General features: G+C 40.4%; 2 protein-coding genes across 3 annotated transcripts in view; one reads left to right on the top strand and one right to left on the bottom strand.

Annotated features, from left to right (window-relative positions):
• Kcnab1 (potassium voltage-gated channel subfamily A regulatory beta subunit 1) overlaps positions 1-1,777 on the top strand; it is a 338,359-nt gene extending 336,582 nt beyond the window's left edge. For both annotated transcript variants that reach the window (XM_041659149.1, XM_041659150.1), the window contains exon 14: positions 76-1,777. In XM_041659149.1, coding sequence (XP_041515083.1) covers positions 76-165 — 90 coding nt within the window. In that variant the 3' untranslated portion in view covers positions 166-1,777. The remainder of the gene's footprint in view (positions 1-75) is intronic.
• A 930-nt stretch (positions 1,778-2,707) lies between these two features.
• On the bottom strand, positions 2,708-17,054 carry Ssr3 (signal sequence receptor subunit 3). Its single transcript, XM_041659151.1, has 5 exons — positions 16,816-17,054; positions 15,705-15,831; positions 9,966-10,064; positions 6,007-6,138; positions 2,708-5,051 (listed from the first exon to the last, which is right to left on the bottom strand). The coding sequence occupies exons 1-5, from the start codon at positions 16,946-16,948 to the stop codon at positions 4,985-4,987; spliced, it is 558 nt and encodes a 185-aa protein (XP_041515085.1). The 5' UTR covers positions 16,949-17,054; the 3' UTR covers positions 2,708-4,984.
• Positions 17,055-24,665: the final 7,611 nt, after the last annotated feature.

Raw genomic sequence — 24,665 nt, 5'->3', positions numbered from 1 at the left:
GAGCAAGTAGAAATGACTACTTAATGTTGAATACTCAACACTAACACCGTCCTTGGTGTTTCTCCTCCTCCTCAGGTCCTCCCTAAGATGACATCACATGTGGTAAATGAAATTGACAACATACTGCGCAACAAGCCCTACAGCAAAAAGGACTATAGGTCATAAGGCAATGCATGAGCCACAGAAACTGCATGGGTAAAATCATGGTGGGTAGGCAGTGCAGAACGACCTTACTAGACACTTTTCCATCACTTAGCAGCTTGCTGCTTAACCTCTGGTGTCCCAGGATTCTCTGAGGTTTCTGCTGTTGCTACCACTGTGCACCCTGAATTCTGAACACATGAAAATTCACAGCCCAGAAACATTCTATTTTCTTATCTTGAACTGGTCCCCAATCCTTGCATTGCTCTACGCAGCTCATGCTTCTGCAATGGAAGGAAGATTGGAATAGGGGAATCTATTATCTTCAGACATTCGTAACTTAAAGAAGGCTGTACATATCTATTTTTTTTTTCAAAAGAGCAAAAATCACAGAACAGAACAGTATGTGAGCTACATAGGAAACAGGATATCCTCACTCTTTAGTCTTGCTTGGGAGAACAAACAACTAATTTACATGTTTTCATATTTCATATTCACATTAGTAGGTTTTAAGTCACCTGTCACTCTAAAGTTTCTAGGTACTTGCTTTCACTATCGTTGAAGTTACTTGTTGCTTGGCCCTGTACAGTTTATCTGGGGTAACCTGTTAGGATTCTAGAGTGTCTGTTTACACACAGAGGTATAAAAGTACGAACACCCCATCTTTACTAGATACATAATAGCTAATTTATAAAAGGGTTACAATGTTATGAAAACAGCTTTGAATATTGTGTTCACTTTTTACATTTTATTAAAGCCTGCATATATATACTTTCAATCACTTGTAGGCACAACTTCTACAAATTTAAGTATCTGAGATTTAAAAATACACACATGCTGAGTTTTTTAATTAAACCTATAAATACCGAGAAAGGCAAGTGTCCAGTTTACCACTGGGACATTACAATATACAGCTTGGTATTTTTTGAGGCGTTATTAACATGAAAAGCAAAGCATAAGCAATGTAAAAAAAAATGCCATCATTTCTCGACATATGCTGGATGAATTAACTTGTCCAGAGAAGAAGCAAAATATTCCAAAAGCTCCTGATTCTATCACACAACACTACACTGTATGCATGAGAGCTCTCTGCATGAAACAAGGGGCTCAGCTTTGTGCTCAGAATCTGAGATACACCCAGTCTACTCTACTACTTCGCCTCCCTGCATCCCTCCTGAGAAAACTTAAAAAAGACTATCTATACCTGCAAATAAGGAGAAATCACAGGATGAGTTTTTCTTTCCTTTCTGTAAAGGTGGGGTCATTTTCTAACTCTATTTGTCCATCTGTCGATGGACAAAATTCTACTTTACCTCTCAGCAAGTTCTCCATCACTTTAAGATCTACACAAGAAATACATGAACTTAAAATCATTTTCAGGTATTTATCACATGGCTAAGTTCTGTATCTTAAGCTAACAGGGAAAGATATCAACAAATACACGATTGTTATTACCTAGAGTGTAATAGGCAATTTGGAAGTCCGCCCATGAGTATGTGACTAATGATGGAGACTAACTTTCCAGCTATTCATTGTAGATTTAATCCACTGAACTACTGTATGTATAAATGAGTGGAGTGCTGTCTAAAGGAAAATCAATTCATTTGCTTAGAGTAATAAAGGTATCTGTGCAATCCCATAATAGATCTTTTGGGTCTTTCATTATAAGGCTTAAGATACATACATACATTCTCTTGTATATAAAATACAAATAAAATGTCACCATGAAATAAACAATAATCATCTAAATGAATTAAATCGACAGCTATACTGCACTGAATGCTTAACTGAAGTCACAGAGACCAAAACAGGCTGAAGCGAGGAAGAGTGGTACACACTCTTACTCCCAGTTCTGAGGAGGCAGAGTCAGAAGGATCAAGAGTTCAACTTAAACTACATTAGACCATCTCTCAACCATCCCCATTCCCACAAAAAACAGAAACAAACAAATCTGCACTGCAAGCCTTGAGTGCTGGCGCACACACACCTGTAATCAAAGCACTTGAACTGCGGCAAGAGGACCTTACGTTTCTGGCCAGCTTGGACTGCACTTAGAAGACAACTTCAAAAATTTCTGCACAAGCTTTTCTTCCCTTTTCAATATATGTGTGTTATGCGAACGCACATACAATAATCTGTGCACACACACAGAGACAAATAAAACTTTAAAAAAATGAATTAAAGACCCTCCCAAACTCCTAAGAAGGTCTGTTTGAGACTCTAAAGAAGATGGGAAATAAACTTGTACTGACCCCAAGAAATATGCTGGAATTCTCCGTATGTGCACATGTGTACATACATACAAATCCTCCCTTAGTGTCCCCAGAAACTGCAATGCCTGCTAGGCAAAAAAGTCACGTGAACAGGAGAGTGCAGTGGGCAAACGTTAGCAGCCCACTGCAGCAACAACCTGACTTCTTTAACTGTGTTGTGCCTGTCACGACCTCACAGACAAGTGAGCAGTAACTTCAACAGTTCATTTACATGTTTCATAAGAAAGACGGTTAAGATAAAACACGTAACAAAGATACTCACATGGTTCACATAAAGAACTGCAGAAAAAACACATTTTTAAAAAGTTTAATCATACTTGTTGAAAACAAGGCTTTTGTAAGAATGTTGAGAATAAATTCAACCTCCATTATTTCAATTAACTTCAAATCCTGTTTCAAAGTATTCTCCCCAAGTTCAAACAATATACCAAACAGTACAAGTTGTAAATCTAGATACAAGACTTATTAAGCAATGAATAAATCAAGAAATGAAAATGCTTAACACTAATATTCTACCTATTATAGATATGGAAAAAAAAAGCAAGCACTTTTGAGTGTCTTGTTTTACTGGTGTTACATAGGGGGTCCTTTTAAAACAGAAACTCTGCCATAGGATTTTACTGTCTATGTGTCTAACTCAACACTTCATAATTCTATTTGCCATGGTCAACTATAAAGAATAGACTAGGGAACAGGGCCCACATTTCTAAGTGTGAAGGACTCAGACATTAAATCCTTTAAGGGAGCCATCAGATCTGGCTATGACTTTGTACACAAAAATTTCTCTGGGGGCGCAGAGACAGAGGACATTTTGGGAGTTAAAAGCAAAGACAGCTGTAGGAAACATTCAAGGCAGAAAAAAACTGCAAAATTACTCACCCAGCAAATTTTGGTTACTAATTAAAGAGAATTAAAAATCTGAGGCTGGCACCTCTGTTTCACCATTCCTGAGCTGCTGACACTATTATCAGATAGTGGTGGTGACCTTCTTCCCAGCCACAGGCACTGCCACCTAGTGGCACGCTTGCAGCAGTCACTTAGAAGGAGCTTGACGTTGCACCCAATTACTTTATTAGATAAACACCCTGCACACAAACTTACCAGCCAAATACTGATTAAAACAGAACAAAGCACCCTACCTCATGTGTGTTACCTAAATACACTCTGCACTGCATCTCTTCTCATCTCCTATTCGTTCCACATCACGTGGTGATAGCACTCAGGTAACAATGCACCACAACAAAGAGCTGAACACGTCCAGAAGCATGAGGAGTAAGGTGACCATCCATATAAAGACACTCCTCCAGGCTTCCTAAGTTCGTAATGCAGACGACTGAAACTTCATCTACCAGGACAAAAATAGCTCAACTCCTGGTAAATACATCTTTAAAGTTACAAATAGTATCGTATGTTCCTCTTAATTTTACAGGTAGAAACTAAGGATTAGGAGTAATTTCCCTTTGAGGTGTCATTTATAGGAAGTGCCCAGGTGTGGTGAACAGTAAACAGAAATATGAAGTCAATGACCCTAAGTATAAAGTTATACAAATCTGGAAATCATGGAACAAGCAATCTGCACATGTTGTAGGGTGGGGGACACGATGTGAGGCTGCTCTTCTGCTAGACCCCAAAACCTATGATCAGAGTTTGCTCATAATTGACAGGAACCCTGGGCAAAAGGGGACAAATTTAATAAAGTCCTCACAGAAAAATGTTGACAATCCTTTTAAACCACTGTAAATTCCTTGGAGAGGTCACTGTATTCCAGGGCTAAGTTCATAAAAAAAGTCTTTTGGTCTCCCAAGTGTCAATAATCAGGAAAGATGTGCTTTCTCACTTACGATTATGCCTGTGGTGCTGAGAGCCTGCTCACAGAAAACAATGATTCCAGTGACTTCACACATCAAACCAACAAGGCAGGGTCAAGCTGACCTCCCTACCGCCCAGGGCCAAAGCCATACCGCCCAACAGTGTGTGCTTTAGCTTCACAGGCCAACACTCATAGCCGGGTACTATTTTTAGGTCACTACCTTGGCTGCCTTTCTTTAAAAAAAAAAAAAGCTCTAAGGTTCTTTCCGTCGAAGCAGAGAGGCCATGTGTTTGAGTTATGATAAATTACAAACTCAGAGACTTCTGTTTAATCCCTTGGGAAGAGGATTCACTCTGAGATTTACAGTCAAAAGTTGTAATATTGTGCTTGGAACACAGAAAACCAGCTATTAACTTCTTCCTCCTATTATAAATAATAACAGCTCAGTCCAGGTTACCATGACCTCTGACAGCTGTAGGAAACAAGTTATTTTCTTCTCTGTGATCACAGCACATCGCAAGACTTCTTGCCTTAATAAATGTCCTGGTACTCTGAGTTTCCCCTTAATTCATTTAATTTCAACAATCTGTCAAAAAGAACCAATAAACAAACACTAAATTACATTCTATTGCATTTTTATCCCTCAAACTCCAGACTATAAAAACATCTTGTGTGTGTCTCCCAGCCTGGCCACCCTGATACTTTTCCATACACCACAGGCCACCCATAGATACAAAGGCAGGGGGCCAAGCTACAGGGTCTACTTGGAGCCAGTAGATAGGAGGGCGATGAGTCCAGATGAAGCACTTATGGACAAAATGTAGTTCCTGCAGAAATAAGGTTAAGGAAAAAGAGAGACTTCCAAATTATTTTCAACAATAAAGGGGCTTTTCCTTATTGACACAAGCATGTGCGTGTAGTTTCACTGTCTGTAAACACAACTTACGATATGAAGGCTATAAAGCATGAAAAAATACAAGCAATGTTTCAATACTGAAAAGACACTTGAGTCAAATTAGAAGAAGTAACAATCACAAAGAACACATCTTGGTTCCACTTAAGCCCTCATGGGAAGAGCTGGCCAAAGAACATCAGACACCAAACAGTAAAGGAGACAAATCCTCATGTCAAGAGTCCTGAGTCCTGCTACAGCTGGCCTATAAGGGAAGGAGGTTCACAAAGTTCATGCTATTTGCAGCCTCTGTGAGCAAGCCGTTTTGGGGCCATTCTGGCAAGGCTCACTGGTATTCCCAAAAGACATGAATTGGAAGGGGTCTGATGTTTTATTATACCAGAACTTCTGATTATTAAAAGTCTGGCTACATTTTCATGGGTAACACCTTTAATAAAAAAAAAAAAATCCCTTTAATAAAAGACAAATGACTCTTGACCAAAGCTCAATTTCAAAGCATTCTGAATACTGAATATATAAAATGCGCCTGGCATTTGTAACTCCCCTGGCCATGCACCAAACCCGCAAGGCCAGCAGATATGCACAATGGAACTAGTGAAGACCGTCTACTTCCTGACTCCTTTCCGGTAAGTAGACAAAGTCACACACACAATGTACAACTGCTCTGTTATACTTGCTACTTACATAAACTAACTTACAAACTTAAAAAACACTAAGTCAAGCCAGAAACTTTTAGTTCTAAGTCTACAGACACCGGCCTAAAGTTATACTACTTAACTGACAAGTTTTTGTTTCCACTAACATACCAGACAGCTTAAGAATAAAGCAAACTGCTATTTATAGGGTTCTGAGAACTTTTAAAAGGATACACTGTAGGGTTGAAGTTCTTCAGTATAAAGAAGGAAGCAACAATGACCAGAACCAGGAACAGAGTGTTGTTATAGAAGATGGAAAATGTTGTGGCTTCATAATCGGCGACTTCATTCTTCTTCCACAAGATTCTATAGATGCAAAAACAGGACAAACAAGTTTATAAATATGACCAAAAACTTTAAATACCAAGTGGTTCTTATTTATTACAAGACAAACTTTTCCTTGCTTTCAAGAGTAAGAATGCATTTGCACTATTAAATTTAGAGCAAATTATCTCCTTTCTTCCACTGAATTTTGTTTTCCTTGTTGATGCTAAATAGCAGTTACTGGGCGTGTTACCATTTTTCCAAACACTCAACACTACAGCAGAAGGGGATGATATTCGTTGCAACTGACAAGATTTTATAAGCATCTAAAATAGGTGTCTTTGTTTAAAAGTCCCACCCTAAAGCCTGTGGACCAGCCACACATTTCTCAGGACTGCCATGGATGTGGCCTAACACAAATGTTAGATGATGTCGTAAAACAGGCCAAAGGTGAAGTCTGCACTTAGTCTCCAGAGTTGGTACTGCATGGGCTTCTTTGGCTTTAGCCTCTCTGGCTGCATCCTAGCTCAAGGATCTCTACTCAAGTCAAGGGCTTCAGACTTTAGTTCTGCATCTTAAAGGGATAACGCCAAGAACACAGCAAGCCATCATCTCACCAGGTCTATCTTTGGCTGTCATTACTAACGTGAAACAGGAATCACATGATTTTTAGGACAATATTCCTAACTTCTAGAAAATTCTTACTTTTAAATCTGTCTCAAGTGCTCCCATATTTATTTATCTTTTATCCCTCCAAATCAGCCAAGAAGATATTTCAGAATGCTTTTGATTAAGGCAGATTTTATTCCACTTGGCCAATTAACTTCGTAAAGTCATTTTTTTTAAAGAGTAGACTATGATCCACTGATGGGGTATGAAATGAAGTTGTTCAATGCCTAAAGAAATTAACCGAGTGAGCTGAGACTTGCTTTCTTCTTTAATGCACAGAAACAGCAACAACAAACCTAAGCATCCACCACACACAGTATGGTAATTACTGTTTCTGAAACATCTGTATGTATGTACAGATTATTATACCTGGTAAAAGTGAAATGCGGCGTCACTGTGGCGTCATCAAAAAAGACTAAAAACTGCAACTGTAGACGCTTTGTCCTCCCCGGAAGCCAACCAACTCTGATCGCATGACACAGAGCCTTCCCACTCACCCCCACAGGGACTACTAACCAACACTTTTACACATCATGTGCTCTCATCCAAACTGAAGCTTGGCTACAGGAGTTAAAATGAGGGTATTATCACCCATCTTCACCATGGGGAATCTGTAGTCTCTAATAACACTTCCGCTTTATTTCCTTGATTTTTACAAACACTACAACTTAATAAACGTACTCTACTTTGGGAAACAGGAAGAATACTACATTAAAGTATAGCCAACAACTAAAACCATTCTGAGTTCAAAGAAGAGTAAATGTCAATCTAAACTGGAGGAAATATATTTTACCGCTCTTACACTGTTCAAAGAAATCAAGCACAGTAAGGCGCACAGGCCCAATGCACCTGAATGCTAAAATATACTCAGAATCAACACAGCTATTTTAAACTCTGGCATAAGACTCAGTGAGCTATGGCATGCTTCTACCCTGCTGATTAAAATCGTCCCCAGTGACATCTGAGCAGGTCTCCCTAACTCTTTTCCTACCATGACTTGAAACAGAATCACCTCCAAAACAACCGAGATGAAAGTCTGACCAGTGCTACCCTAGCTCCCATGTTACACAAGGTATACAAGTTAGGACCATCCAAATGTCTTCTGGTTCACCCACATACTGGTTATTTTGAAATAATTTTAAAAACCCTAATGTATCATTACCAATGGGCCTACCAAGGTTTCACTGGTAGAAAAAATTAGCTTGAAGCCAGGCAGTGGTGACACACACCTTTAATCCCAGCAGAGGCAAAGGCAGGTGGATCTCTGGGAATTCGGGGCCAGCCTGGTCTACAAGAGCTAGTTCCAGGACAGGCATCAAAGCTATAGAGAAACCTGGCTCTCAAAAAATAAAAATAAAAATAAAAAAAAAAGAAAGAAAAGAAAAAATTAGCTTGGGAGAATACCTCTCAAGGAATCATTCTTCAGGAACAGTTTACTAAGAAAGGAGAAAAGGAAGACCAAACAGCAACTGTTACAAGCAGATAATACAAACAAAAGAGATTCATGAAATCAGGAAGTAACAACCACACGTCCAAACATCTGTTGAACCTCTCTCTAACTGCTTATTTCCATCCTGAGGCGAGCAGCAGGACAGATAAGACAGATACGCACCTAAACAGCTATAAATGGAGCCTGAAGAGAGACACAGACGCTGCACCTTTTCTTACACCAAACCTCTTGGAAGTAGTTTATCCTCCAAGAGCAACTTACCGTCTTTATGAATCTCTGATCTGTTATCATCCAGAGCAATTGAGTCTATATTGGGGTAAACCATTTCTGGGAGAGAAATACTAACAGCACTGATACTGGTGACAGAGGAATAATCTGCACTTTACACACCCACCCGACACAACTCTGAAGAGTTAAGAAGTTTCACTTCCAGTTCCCATTATGACTCAATGCTAATGACTACCTAAACGTGGTACATTCTGAGACATCCCAGGGTCAAAAACCAGTACATAGAGCACAGCAGCCAAGTCCGCAGTGGACAGGTGAGACGGGTTTGCCATTTCCAATACGACCACCTCCAGAATCTTAATAGCTGGGTCAATTACTGTGAAATTTGGTTAACTATGGCATGTTAAACTATGGCAAGTTTAACAAATACTGTCCTACATGATTTAGGAAAAGGGGGCTATAAGGTTACAGATTCTCTAACTTTTATTTCTTTTCAAAATTACGCAACCAAAGAGCTATGCAGCCAAACCTCTGACTGCTCCCTACAAAGGCCTCCATTGCCATGACTTTAATATCCTAAGTTTTAAAAAGCAGCCAGAGAAGATAATTCATGTTTGGTGCCTTTCAAAACCACTGCAGAAGCAATGTTCATTAAGTTACTTGGTGTTCTTTAAATTAGGGTCTACTTGATAAAGACCTTCCACCGGTGGTGCCGGGAAGACTTCTTTTTCACAGGGCTTGCATACCATGCGGCTTCCCCACAGTGTGACTACTTCTCCCCCTTCGGCATTCTAATTGCCTGCAGTTCTTTGTTTAGGGCTGGGGCCTCAGCTTTCCCTTCCACATCACTATCTATAGATGTCTTCTTCCTCGTTCAGGTCACATTTAGGCATCCATGCTGATCAGAGTTCATGCGTGTAACTTCTCTGACATTTCTAGCAGACCACAATCTCACAGCAAATTTCTTATTCCTCTAGTTCTTAAAATCTTTCTCTCCCTTCTTCAGTACTGATTCCTGAGCCAGAAACGCAGGACTCATGTTGTGGATGTATACCTAACACTTCGAACAAATCAGCTGTGTGTTGATAGTGCAAAGAAAAGGTTCTAGTAGTAACAAAAACCCAAAAATGTCAGCTAGTACTGTCACCGTTACTACTACTTATACAACTCCAACATCTATCATCTTTAATGAGAACTCAAAAACTTATTTTTTCCAAAGCTTTGTAACACTTTAAACAAGGAGTCGAGGGGGTGGAGAGACAGATTAACGAGCGCTTGCAGAGCAGTCATGATGAGCACAGTTCAGAATCCAACAGCCATCATCCGGTGCACCCTGTAACCCCAGCCCTGAGAAGACAGGAAGCTTCACCAGGGCCTGCTGGCCACCAACCCTCGTGGGTTGCTCCTGGTTCAGCAAAAAAGAGAGCATGGTGGAGAGTGATGAAGGAAATACCTGACATCACCTTGGGCCTCTAGGGCACACACATAGGTATACAAGTGTACACACACACACACATCGAACCTTTCATCTTTCTCCTTCCGAGACATCTTTCTGTTATCAGCTTCAGAAAGTTTCCGAGTCACTTCTTTGGAAACAGCGTCCTCCCTCTTCTGTGCTACTCTGAAAGAAAACACAGGAAGAAAAAGGTTTCTACATGCTCTAGAGAAGAAAGTCAGTCCTGCAAAACACTCTGTACTCATATTTTAGATTGGCGACTGAATGATACTTTTACATTTCAAGAAAATAAACTAGACAGAAAGGTCCAAATTTAATACACTATACAAGCCTAAAAGAAGCTCAAGAAACCCTCAAGATAATTTCTTAGTTATGGGATTTGACTGCTGCTTGAAAGGGAACATTTTCCAAAAGTGGGGGTATTTAATATGGATATAAAAGTCAAATGCTATTAGCACAACTCACTGGGAATCTTTGTGATTACAGGGGGTGTTTTATTACTCATGTGATTAAATTCCAAGGTACAGTACAGTACAGAAGTCTTGATTTAAAACATGAAAGAAAATACTAGAGTATCTTAAAGCTATGCTATAGCTCCAATCCAAAGGACAATTTCATTAAAAAAAAAAAAAAAAAGGTTACAGGCTGACCATAGCCTTTCAGTTAAATTAGCCATTGGCTTGAGTTAAGAGAGGCAGACAGAAAGTTTGATCAAGAACTCAGATCGGAATCTCCAGATCTTATTTGGGGGGTAGGGTAAGAAAAGCATACTCATCAGTGGACATGATAGCAAATGCCTATAATCCCAGGACTTGGGAAGTGGAAGCATAAGGTTCAAGAGTTCAAGGCCAGCCTCAGCTACATGCTATCTTGTCTCAAAAATGTATACAGATCAAAACAACAATGAAAATCTACAGGTGAATTTTATCAGGTGGGGTGATTAAGAAAGTGGTATATTTAAATAAAATATAGTCACCCATAAACTAAGACACTTCTATTCAATGTAGTGTATTTTTCACAGAATGAGAGCTGCAGTTGTCCCTATAGGAGAGAATGTAGCAATGACAACATCAAACTTCCACAGGGTCCCTACCAGCCCCACAGTGCTCCCACTATGAAGGTGTTCAACACAACTGCCCAGCAGGAAGAACAGACGAAGTCTGGTCATTGTGCTCAAGTCCTCAGATTCACATTACCACACTGTGTTTAGTTCTGGTCAGTACACCAAGGAAAACTGGAGAAATACGGATAGACTCCAGTACAACACCCAAGATCAGTCATTCAACCATGAGAGCCTCAGGAATCTAGAGTCTAGTCAGGCAGTGGTGGTGCACTCCTTTAATCCACGTACTCCAGAGGCAGAGGCAGGCGGATCTCTTGAGGCCAGCCTGGTGTACAAAGTGAATTCCAAGACAGGGCTACACGGTGAAACCCTGTCTAGAAAAACAAAACAAACAAACAAACAAGCACAGTGAGAACTATAGCTGATTTCCCCTGTCTCCACTTCACAAGAACAAAGAGAGAACTGACATGCATAAAAGGGAAAAGTCAATGGACAAATATTTTTAAAGGGTCACGGCTACTTTTTAACTTTATAACCCCAAATTGGTAACTCAAGGGAGGTAAAGCTAAGGAAAACAGACGAGTTGTGGGGTGAGATATTTAGGACCCTCCAGGGTACATTTTTATTCCAAAGACCCAAGCTCACATGACTTTATTACATAAAAATCACCCTTCTGTCGTCTCTTTCATTCCTGAGAAGCTGGGTTCTAGAGGGAGAATCTTCTCTCAGCATCTCTAGCAAACAAAGAATCATTTCCTGAACTTAACTTCACGCCTTTTCCTCTATAGCAAGCCTCTAAAGAGATGGGAATGGACGAATGATCCGTAGCTGAACATCAAAACACACTCTTAGGTGCCAGATTAAAAGACCTAAGTCTTCAAAATAATTACTTACATAAACCCCCTTATGGACATTATGCACAGCAAATCTATCTGAAAAACCCTAAACCAACTTCTCTTCTAGGTCTAGCATGTTATTATTTGCCACCAGGTTTACCTAAAAGAGAGTCCTGTCCAGTACCAGATGTCTTAAGTCTGCTGGAAAATATATCTCAGGCAGTTTCCAACAAGAGAAATCACTCCAGGGCCTAGCATACTATCAACTGAGACAGCTCAGGGGAATTATTTCTACTCTATTTTCTTTCAACAGTACATCAGAACCTTTGGGGAAAAAAAGCACACATTTTATTTCCTAAAACAAAATGCCTAAAATGTCTTTATAAACTCTATTTACATCATGACATCTTTCTAAAAACAAAAGTTTCCATGCCAACCTTGAACAAAACATATATTACATGCTGGATGCTATGTTTAACAACATGTCACACATGTGATCCTATTTCACTGTTGTAATAGGGAGCATCGGGCTGCGTCCCGCCACCGGGCTAGAGTGGCGGGCTACGTTCCTGGCACCCGGCCTCCTGCATGGCTAGCTTATGTCCCGAAATAATTACACGGAAACTGTATTCTTTTGAACACGGCCTGGCCCATTAGTTCCAGCCTCTTATTGGCTAGCTCTTACATATTGATCTAACCCATTTCTAATAATCTGTGTAGCCCACGAGCTAGCTGGCTTACCAGGGAAGATCTTAATCTGCGCCTGTCTGGAGTGGGACAATCATGGCGACTGCCTGACTCAGCTTCTTTCTCCCAGCATTCTGTTCTGTATACTCCACCCACCTAAGGGTTGGCCTATCAAATGGGCCACGGCAGTTTCTTTATTAATTAACCAATGAAAGCAACAGATTAGAAAGAAATCACTCCCGCTTCTGAGTTACTATAAGAATCCTAATCCTACACCTCTAGAGTAAAAATATATAGGAAAACTATATAACTCAAGACAACAAACACATTTAAGAACAGCAGAGCAAACACTGGAATTTAGGTTTGTTTACTCTGGAGCTGTCTTCTCTGTCACCACAACCTACAGCATTCAAGCTCTTGCTGAATAAGCCTTACACATCACAACGTGTAAATCTATAGCTGTTTTACTTTAGGACTACTGGGGGGATGGGCATGCAGAGGCCAGAGGACAACTTTTGGGACTTGGTTCTCTCTTCCCATTATAGGTTCTGAAAAACAATTTGGGTCACTGGACTTGCATGGGCATATATATATGAACTTATGCATACATAAGTTCTTTTACCCACTGAGCCAACTCACCAGCCCTAAATCTATAGTTTCTATGTCAGCTACAATACTTACTACCTCAAGACTATGACTAAAGGAAATTCTATTTAGAAGTTTACTAAGCCAGCAAGCCAGTGAAATTTATTAAACTAAAATGTACCATTAACCATTCTAAGAGATATATATAAAGCAAAAGACATAGCAGTCTCAAGAAGCCTAGAGTAGGACTCAGGTAAAAAAGAACAATTTGAGCCCAAAGAAGTACATAGACAGTGAGGGGCATTCAAAATAAACACCAAAGGGACTGAGTTACAAAGGGATTATAAAGGACAATCATGCAAGATTCTATTTCTGATGGATTCTCTATCATAGACAACCATGTCTCCTAAGAACACAGTTCAGGAGAGTAGAGGACAAAATGAGCTCAATCTTGAAACGGCAGCTGGCAAAGAGGCTGCTAGACAGAAGGACGGCAGAGCTGAGCTGATCAGTCTGCTGGTCTAGCAGAACTGCAACCATGAAGCCGAGACTTTGCATGCCCAGGACAGCAGCTGCTCAGGCCACTGCTGCCCACCTCTTAACTAAAACACTGCTACCTGAAACCATAACACACCATTAATTCTGGGTCAACTGCAAGAGTCTAGCATAAAGACAACAAAACAAAGATCAAAGTCAGCTGGGACTCTCTGGAAAGGTTGTCTGAGTCCTGAAATAGCAGATATGAAAGAACAGAAAGCATGGAGGTCCTGAACGTAAATGGGCACAAGACACACTCAAAGGATGACAGGGAGGCTACGTCTAACTCTGAAGGGGTTAGGCTGCAGAGGAAGGAGGCAGATGACTTTGATTCTAAGAACCTGAAAGGATTTTTGGTGTTACTGTATTAGAAAAAAGGACCTTGATGAGTAAAGATAGTTAACAAAACAAAAATCACAAATAAAGAGGAATATGCTATTTCCCAGTCTTTTGGCTAAGATCTTTGAAATATTATTATTATTATTTTATTATTTTGCTCGCACATATGTCTGTGCACCAGAGACATGCCTGGTGACCACAGGGGCCAGAAGGCATCAGATTCCCTACAACTAGAGTTATAAAAAGTTGTGAGTCACCATGTGGGTGCTGGGAATTGAAACTGAGTCCCTGGAAGAGCAGACACTATGCTTAACCACTGAGCCATCTCTCCAATCCCTCATCTGTATGTGTAATTTTAACCCATAAGATATGAATGATGTAAGGAGGAAAAAATATCAAACAGCTTTATACAGCACCTGTCAGAGCGGACCCTACAATTTTGCTTCAAGAGACCTGATGGAGACTGCTATATCAATCCAAACAAAAAATTTCTAATTAAGTGTGGATACTATGGGAAATGAAAGAAAAAAAAAAGGTTAAATACACAGCATGTTTAAGCTCAAAATCTCTACTCCTTTTTTTAAAATTACTATAGAAGCTGGAGAGATGGCTCAGCAATTAAGAGCACACACACACTGCTCTAGCAGAGAACCTGAGTTCAGTTCCCAGCACCCATTTCAGGGGCTCAGAATATGTGTAATTCAAACTCCAAGGGATCTAACACTCTCTTCTGCCCCTCCTCGGGCAAGTAAATCATAACAAAGATTACTTCAAAGAAAAGCCAAATTCTAAAGGTCCTATTGTAATAAGCCAGAGAATATCCTGTTACCCCAAAAGTGTATATGAAAGTAACTCTAGAGAACATCTTTTCATATTAAATATTATTCATACTCAGCTTCCCAAGAGGACCACGACACTCTAAAATAATAAATTACAGCGAGTATGGTTGCTCATGCCTATAATCCCAACACACTCACCACATCAGCCTGGGCTACATAATCCCTAGCTCAAATAAACAAAAAAATATTACAATCACTCCTAAGTCTGTAGTCTTCTATTTTACTTTAGGAAAGCAAACTATACACATGTTTGTAACATAAACATTTACTGAGGTAAAACTTGGGTTTTCTTCTCTAAACACTATTAAGATAATCTGTCTTTTAATATATGTGATCTTAAAATTCAAGAAATATTATTATCTTCTACAGTGAATACACTTATGAGATTAAAAAATGTAACTGGCAGTGAAAATGTTAGTTGCTTCCAAAGGGGCTGGAGAGATGGCTCAGTCGTTAAGAGCACTGGCTGCTCTTCAAGAGGACCCAGGCTCAATTCCCAGCACTCACATGGCGGCTCACAACAGTCTGTAACTCCAGTTCTAGGGATCTGACACCTTCACACCAATGCACATAAGATAAATTAAAAAAAAAAAAAAAAGTTGCTTCCAAAATTAGTTCCCAGAACAATTTCTAGAAAGAACTCCACTGAGTTTCTTCTAACATGATTTACTGGGTAGATTTGTTTTTCTGATGACACCAGCGATTACAAACTGGTGCTTTAAAGACTCGAATCCCACCCTCTGACACCTATTTCCACTGAAGTGTCTGGTGGCTCAAGGGGTTATCAATTCTGCAGGTATCGATTTCCCTTCTTCCCAAAATAGAGACACGTAGAACTAATGCCTCTAACTATAGAGCATCTACACAAGCGGTCTCTTCCATGCAGCGTATCACAGGGACGCTTGACAAAGATACTTACTTGTGCTTGAGGACAAATTTCACATTCTTGTATGCAAAGGCTACTAGGTAAGTGCTTACTAATGTCATCACACTGTAGAGAACAGCAGACTGGATAAGATCCATATGCCATATCCGCCAATACAACCCTGAGTCGAGACAAAAGGAAGGGAGGGACACAAAAGGGAACAGGCATTACTACCCCTCACACAAGCCTGCCAGATTAGTTATAGCTAACCCAGGGGAAAGAGTTAGTAAATCCCACCCAAACTGGGCAGCTTCCCCAGAAGTGAGACATCCAATAAACAGGGTTAGTCGCAGTTCAGGCTTTCCCCATTCATAAATTTGAGTTGTGGGGGCTAAGACTTGTCTAGAGAGTTCTTCATCAAAAAACTTGAAACAGAACTGGAAATAATTTAAAAAAGAGTCACAAATAAGAATTCAAATTTCATTCATGGGGTACTTATACTATCTGATATAAAATGCCGTCCCAAAACATTGGTCTACTTGCTGACGTGGCTGCTCTCTGAAGTCAAAATAATGCTTTGTCGGGCCAGCGAAGCAGGGGGCTCCACGCCCCGTTCACTGCACGCTGCGTTTTTGCAAGGCCTAAATAAGAAAATACGTTTGGATGTGATTGGCCTGCGACGGTGTGGCAGTGTGGACCAGGAGACAGAAATTCCTAACACCTGAGCCTGGAAACTGCCTCGGCCTGACCGGTCTGCGGTTTCCCATTCAAACGGGAAGTCTAGAGGTGCTCTCTCAGGGTTATTAAAATCCTACACAAAGCTGACTGGTGACCTCTGACCCTGGCCCTGGCCTAGCTTCGGTCATTCTGCAAAATCAAAAGGATGCTCGGGGGTGAGGAGAGGTTCGCCACGGGCCACGCTGCTAATTCGGGGATATCGGTTCGGGTCTCTCATCTGGAGCACTAAACAACGGTTGTGAGGACGGACAGGCGGCCACACGCGTGTACCGGTAGGAGAACCCGGGCCAGACCCCGCGCCCGACTCAAACGCACGCCACGACTGACTTCCCGGGGACGCCGTCCCCGACCCCCGCCTCCCCGCGGCCTCCGGCCTCCCCCACCACCGCGCCCGCCACGTCCCCGCCGCCGCCCTCCCGCAGCTCACAGATGGGGATGGCGGACACGATGAAGGCGTTGCCGAAGAAGAGCGCCGACGACTTGGCCGACAGGTTGCGGCTGAAGTCCTGAAGGAGCAGGTCCTCCTCGGACTGCTGCTTGGAGCCGCCTTTAGGAGCCATGGCAGAGCTAAGGACCGGAGACGGGGAGCAGGAAACCCAGAAGGACACGGAGAGACGCGTGTCCCTCCGAGGCGCGTATCCGCCCGCGACCCGTCAGCGCAACGCGGAGGCGGGACTCCGCAGGGGACGCTGCTTCAGGATTGGCCAGCCTGCCGCCGTTACGCAAGCCTCGAGGCACGATTGGACGTGAGAACACGACTTCCGCATTCCTTAAGGCACTTGACGCTAGAGCGCCGCAAGGAATGGAGGGATTTGTAGTTTAGTATTATCTATTTGGCACTCATGGTAGCTCAAGCTAGTCTCGAATTTGCCTGCTTCATTCTCAGAAAAGCTTGGATAACTGACTTGAGCAACCACACAAGCATTACTGTTTTAACTAACGAACTTTATTGGTACTTTATTTCACATGTGTACTTGTTAATTCTTGTTTTTAAATTTAATACATTGTTTGATTGAAGGATTGGTTGGTTGGTTGATCGATTGATTAGAGGGCCGTGCCACAATCTAAGTGTGTGGATCAGAAGACAGCTTGAGGGAGTCAATTCTCTCCTTTCATTTTCTGGGTCCCAGAGATTGAACCAAATTGTCAGGTTTGCACCTTTAGTCTCTGAGCCATCTCCAAGGCCTGAAGAATACTTTAAATTTTTCTATTTTATTATTGTTGTTGTTGTTTTAATTAACAAAACCACTTAGCCCCTGACAGCCTCTGTTATTTCAGTTCTTAGGAACTCGAAAGTAAAAAGCTCATGAGGCCACACAGGACAGGACGTAAATTCAGTAATTCAATGAACGTGTGGCCATCTGGTTAACATTGAACACTGCGGAAGGAAGTTATATCTAACACTTGTACAAATCCATTATTTTGTTATTATGTTACCCAGGTTGGCCTCTAAGTCATGATGCCTAAGAAGATGATCTTGAACTTCTGATCTTTTTGCCTCCAAGAGCTTCCTTGTCCCACAACGTGCCTGGTTTTATAGCAGGTCCTGGGAATGGGACTCAGGACTTCTTGCAGGTTAAACAAGCACTCTAGCAGGTGAATTACATCCCTCATCGCACACCTAGAAGCCTTGGACGTGCACATCACGGTGCCCATCGCAGATGGAGAACCTGGAGGTGAGAGACAGGCCCTAGTCTCCTGGGCATGAGCCCATTCACCCAAAATCTAGACCTAAGGAAGTCACCATAGTCATGAATTCTTCGTGATGAAGAAATGGTCTTCAAATGATGATATTCAAGACCTGTCTCATCATTTCACAAATCTCTACTATTTTTTTCTATTTTTATTTCACCTTAAGCCTTTTTAGAGTACCACGGCTTCTGACGATATTCTAAATAAAACTGAGGACAACTTTTGGTAAGACTCTTCTGAAGCTCAAAATGACTGTAGTAGCACAGGTGCCATTTTAGCTGATCAGCTGATCACTTTTCCTTTAGAAAGACATACACAACCACATCACGTCCCAGCAAACATTTCTCTTCACTACATCACTGCAAACATTCCAGTTCACTGGGTAAAATTTCCTCAGCTTTCAGCTTCCCTCGCAGCAGATTGTATATATCTTTTTCTTTTGCCTTTATCCAAACAGCAATTGATCTGCAGAGCCATGATCCTCACTGAGATTTTTATCTTCAGTCCTTTTTGAAATCTGTTCTCTACACAGGTTCCAGAATGAGTTTTCTGGAAATATAAGTCCATCTAATATCAACAGTGAGCATTCCCCCACTTCACCGCAAAAGGAAAACAATTAAAAACGGACCACCTAGAATATTTTAGAGCAAAAGGCAAGCACTCATTTCAGAATCTCTGGGTCTATCCCCGATGCTGCAGAGCTCTTCCCTGCATTGCATGTTAGTGACAGAAAGAGAAACTTTTCTACATTCTTCATTCTCCAATCTGGGTGCTTTCGTAAACCACGCCCATTTTATTTCTGTGCTTGGGTTAAAAGACGAGGCTTTGATGGCCATTTCTTTTTGTTCCTTTCTCCATCTCTGACCAACTCATAAACACAAATTTGGGGACCTATATCTATAACTTTGTTTTCTTCTGACTATAAGGTAAGGTATAAAAAGAGCATAAAAAAAAGAAAAATTAGAAAACTGTAAGATCGCCGGGCGGTGGTGGCGCAGACCTTTAATCCCAGCACTTGGGAGGCAGAGGCAGGAAGATCTCTGGGAGTTCCTGGGAGTTCGAGGCCAGCCTGGTCTACAAGAGCTAGTTCCGGGACAGGCACCAAAGATACAAAACGAAAAAAAGAAAAGAAAGAAAACTGTAAGATCAAGAGACACATCATCCAAATAGTTTTTAAAAGAAGAAAATCAGAAACAATAATGATGAGGCTAAAAAGAATTATGCCTGAGAAAGATAATAGTTAAAATAGAAAAGCTTAATAATGTTATATAAATAAAATTTTCTGAAATTCGAAGCTGAAGAGATGCTGCAAAATCTGTTTGGAGCATGTTCTGCTCTCACAGAGGACCTAAGGTTAGTTCCCAGCACCCATTTGCAAGGCTGACAACTGCCTATAACTCCAGCTCCAAGAGGATCTGATATCTCTGGCATCCAAGAGTCACACACATGTGTGTATAACCATCCTCACATACACACTATTAAAAATAATAAAAATGTTTTTAAAAATGTTGAAAGTTAAACTGATTTAAAATGACTTAGCTGATAAAAAAAAATTAACATGCTGTAAAACTGAAAAGAATAAAGGTCCAGGATGTAGCTCAGTGGTAAAGTTCTCTTTACCATGCAAAGAGCCTTGGGATCGATGCTTAACAATGGGAGAAAACAAGTGCATCTGTATACAAGAAAATATAAAATATAGGCTATCTTAAGATCATGGATCAGTAGGATTAATATAGAAAAATTGCCATCATACCCAAAGCAAAAAACAGATTTAATACAATCCCTATGAAAATTCCAACACAATTCTCCACAGGTCTTGAAAGGACAATCTTCCAATTCATATGAAAAAAACAACCAGAGTAGCTAAAACAATGCTAAGTAATCAAAGAGCTGCAGAAGACATCATTATCTCCAACCTCAAACTGAACCACAAAGCTATAGTAATAAAAACAGCATGGAATTAGCACAAAAATGGACACGCTGATCAATGGAATCAAGTTGAAGACCCAGACATAAATCTACACACCTATGAACACCTGGCTAAAAAAAAAAACAACAGCATCATCAGCAAATGGTGCTAGGGTCAAACTGGTGGTTGCATTAGAAAAATCCAAGTAAGTCCATACTTATCACCTTGCACAAAACTCAACTCAAAATGTATCAAGAACCTCAGCACAAAACCAAATACACTGAACCTAAAAGAAGAGAGGGCAGGGACTAGCCTTGAACTCATTAGCATAGGAAAAAGACTTTCTGAACAGGGCACCATTAGCACAGGCACTAAGAACAAGAATTAATAAAAGGGGCCTCAGAAAACTGAGGAGCGTCTACATGGCAAATGACACCATCATTCAGACAAAGTGACCGCCTACAGTGTGGGTACGATTTTACCAATTATTCATCTAATAGAGGGCTAATATCCAAAATATAGGACGAACTCAAGAAACTAGGTATCAAGAAAGCAAAAAACTCAATTAAAAATGAGGTACAGATCTAAACAGAGCATTCCCAAAAGAGGAAACCCAAAGGACTGAGAAACATCCCCAGAATCTACCTTCATTTTCTCCAAGGGAGTCTCAGTGGGGTAACAAACTATTCTTTTTTTTTTTCTTTTAAAGGATATTTTATTATGGAAGAATCATAAAAAATGTTGAATACTCCTCAGAGGTCAAGTAATGTAAGTAGAAAACACATTCAATGAGTCATAGTGACTGGCCCAAATTTGTCAATGAATAAGTATATTTAAATAGTGATAAAACTGATGAAGTAAGAGACAAACTTAAATTCCCTAAATGGAAAAAGAGTTAAGTAACAGCATGGGGTTCATTAGAAAGATGAATAGATGGATTCAATTTACAAAAACAGACCATCCTTGTGAAGTTAAAAGGGCAGGTGGTTGGTTTTACCAAGGAAGAAAAAATGACATAGATGTGACCATATGCAGGGTGTTCTAAATGGAATCAAGAAAAATATGATACTCTTATAAAACACTTGATTTATTTGCTGGGGCACAGAGATTAGAGTTAGATAAAAATATATTACATCGCAGAGCAAGATAGAGGAAGCATAGCAGAGACATGTGCTGTATACTGTCTTTACAAGAACAAGGAAAAGAAAAGAACAAGGTTGTATAAGCAAATAAAAATTATAGGAAATTTTATTAAAATTGATAAAAGTTGCATAAACTGGATTATGTGTTGAGTTTGGAAAGACAAAGGGAAGTTTATCAAAATAGAAAAGAAAAATAGAAAGTTACCATCAAGCAAGCTTCTCCTAAGAAGAAATAAAATTCCATTCAAGAGGAAAGCAGTTGGGGAAAGCCGTATGCCTTGAGTATTATTTTAGCAAGCCTATCTGAGGCATGGAACTTCACTGTGTGGTTAAATTTCTTTTGGAATATCAATAAAAATAATCCTATAAGTTAAAACTACAACTTATTCAGTCGGTTTTTAGTCATTTGTTTGGAAACATAGAAAGTAGCTACTCTCAGGGACTTTCATACGGAACAAACTATTCTTAAGGGCAGAGTACATGCCCAGCAGTAGATAATCAACAGAAAGTGCACTCAGCAGCATCTTTGGAGGTTTCTTGTCTCTTAATGTCATAACAGGGCTTTTTAAAAAAATATCTTTTATTTTTTTTAAAATATTTTTTTTCTCTTTTTTACCCCACAGTCCAGTTTAGTGTTTTATGGGACTCCTAAGCTTGTGGATGAGTGGGGTCATTGTGTCTCTACCTGTTTCTTGTGCCTTTTCTTGGGCTCTTTTCCTTCTGCTGGTTTGTTTTGTCCAAATCGGATGATTTAGCTTTTCTTTTATCTTATTATTACTATTATCTCTTAGAAGTTTATTTATGTTCTTATGAGGGACACAAAGGGAGTGAATCTGGATGGGATGGGAGGTGGGGAGGAACTGAGAAAAGTAGAGGAAGAGAAACATTAAAAGAAAAAATATAGGGGGAGTAATTTTTCGTGCATCAATTAGAGAAATGTAATAGGCATTTGATGCTTACTACAGAGAAAGCTTTTGATGGTAAGAATGAAGGTGACAGACGATATGAACTCACACGGGAGGGCTGGAGTGATGCTCTTTGGCACCTGAATTACCTTTTTCTTTTCTTTAAACCATCATGATCTAAGGACTGGGCATATACTTGTGACCCAATGAACAAACAGGACAGTAGATACGTCAATAGAAGAGGCCAACAAAGTCTATCCAAGCAAAACTCTAATAGAGACTGTATTTCAGTGTGACTCATCTTCAGGAAGGCACCACAAGGACTCAATTCTGTGCCAGCCTGGCTCTAATATGTGGGTCTCAGGTTTTATATGTCTCCCAGATCGCTTTCCACTTATCAGAATGGTGAACATTTCTAAGCAATAATATTTGTTACTCTTGCAAATAGGAATAGTAGATTTCTCTCCTCCATTACTGGTAAATTCATGTAGGAAAGGCTGTCACTTTAGTAATTAATACATTTTCCTAAGGCTGAAACACTGCAAGTTTCCTAACCTAGCGAAACTAGATATCAAGAAAACAAAAAACTCAATTAAAAATGACTTTTCACTTTTCACTAAGTCTTGTAAAGAACAACAAATGAGATAACCAGGGCTACTCTGGGGCAGGGGAGGGGAAGGCGCTCTTCTGTTTTAAAGACCATTTGAAATGCAATTATTATGGGATATTTTTAGAAAGGATATGAAATACTTACATTCATGTTTAATGTTTTCCCTTATCACCTGGGAAATTACTTACTTAGCCAAATTACATTTTTTTCAAGGACTGATGCATTATGATATATACTTACTCAGCAAATATTAATTGAGAAGCAACAATACGAAAGGTACAACAGGTAAGCAAATATCAACGTCAATTATGATGATTATAATGACCAACCTCTACTGAGTCCTTGTTAGACATCTATGTCTACACTAGTTCCTTTACACGCATGGTCTAACGTTACCTTTACAGCGGTCCTGTGAAGTTTGTATTGTTATCTGCATTCACCAGCTGAAGAAAGGGAGGATAGAACTTTCCTAAGATCCCACAGCTATAACTGGTAGACCAAACTACAAAACTAGGAACCATGACTTCAGCATACACATTGTTAACTACAGATGAATTCTGGCATCTTTTATATCAGTGGTATCTCTAAGAACATGTGCCACCTGCCCCCAGGAGCCCAGTGTTGAGCCAGAAGCCCCAGACAATTTCTTGTACCCTAATTACCATGCAGAATCAAAGTCACACTGCACCTCTGAATGTTCAGACAGGGAGACTTGTGCCCAGCCTCTAGGTGAGCAGGCTCGGGCTCTCCCATGCTGGATTGTCAGTCTCAGTAAACCCAAAAGTCATGCCCCAGAAAGAGACAGTTCAGAGAGATACACAGAAGCAGGAAAGCAAACTGAGAAAAAGGGCAAAATAAAAACTGTCACTCCCCAGCAATTGCAAACTCATGGAGGGAGGGATTGGAACCCTCAGGGCTTCCTCATTTCTCTCTGTAGGCCTAAGAGAGACCACTGTTACTTGCAATGAATCAAACCATTCATCACCAAAGTGAAAAAGAATATATAGGAAAAGTATCAGTATGAATAGCATAAATAGGTTCCACATACAAATGACCACATTGATGTTCAACACAGTCCTCCAACTTATATGTTGCCTCCTCGAAAATAAGGTAACATTATCAAGATCCAGAAACATAACCTCAGGGAGCAGATCACACCAGATAAAGAAAAAGAAACAGTGATGCTGTCAGTATACCTCAAAAGCTCACCCTTCCAGAAGGCACTCAAACGGAGGTAAATAGACTAAGCGGATAAATCAATAGAACCAACAGGAAATCCTTTGTAGGCCACACATCACAGGTTTCAGGGTTATTTCTGCCTCCTGAAACTCTGAGACTGAGGGAGACTTTCGAAAGATCGAGTGGGGAAAAACCAAGATGTAATGGGAAAGCCTCGCATAATAGAAAGAAACGGGTCTTATCGTGGAGAGTGCACTCGAGGAACTGTCAGGCCTTGTCTTTACCAGGTCCCTGTAGTTACTACATCATTCAGAATGCCTCAGAACTACTCAATACACAAAGATTGTTGTTGTTGTTGTTGTTAAAACAAGGTCTGAGAACGTCTAACCTGCACAGTTTAGTGTGGAGTTGATTTTTTTAACCTAAACAAGGCACTGAAGCATTTGAAGGGCAAGTGTTTGTCTCTGTGCTTCAAGCATGTACTTTCCAGATAAATACTGGTTTCATTTTTAGGACTGATGTGACCCACATGATGAGGGACCCTCATCTGGAGTCATCAGAAAATCCCATTTCCTTCCTGCCTAAGGATATTCATAGAGCTCCCTGCTTCTTTAAGAGAATGATAGCGATCAACAGAAAACGTATTATCTTAATAAGCACTGACTAAAGCTATCACACTGAAACTCGCAAAACTCCCCCTGGAGTCTGCTAACTGTGAGGCTCATCACGCATGCATCATCCACGCAGCGCGGTGGGGCACAATAAAAATTAAGGAGATTTATACTGGAAATCAATTTTCTTTTGTTACACATTTAGCCCAAGCTCTATGGCAACAAAACG

The sequence above is a fragment of the Microtus oregoni genome, unplaced genomic scaffold, assembly GCF_018167655.1.
Source record: "Microtus oregoni isolate MIOR12 unplaced genomic scaffold, Mior012 000010F_ref0000083, whole genome shotgun sequence".
NCBI lineage: Eukaryota > Metazoa > Chordata > Mammalia > Rodentia > Cricetidae > Microtus > Microtus oregoni.
The sequence above is the reverse complement of the archived record's forward strand: the minus strand, read 5'-3'. Positions and strand labels throughout refer to the sequence as shown.

What these genes read in the sequence shown, in the direction of transcription:
- Ssr3 (XM_041659151.1), bottom strand. Translation starts at nt 16,948, where the DNA reads ATGGCTCCTAAAGGCGGCTCCAAGCAGCAGTCCGAGGAGGACCTGCTC. An exon ending in CGGAAGGAGAAAGATGAAAG is followed by an intron (nt 6,139 to 9,965) that starts GTTCGATGTGTG and finishes TTGCATCTATAG; the next exon opens with AATCTTGTGGAAGAAGAATG. An exon ending in AAGAACTTCAACCCTACAGT is followed by an intron (nt 5,052 to 6,006) that starts GTATCCTTTTAA and finishes TTATTTCTGCAG; the next exon opens with GAACTACATTTTGTCCATAA.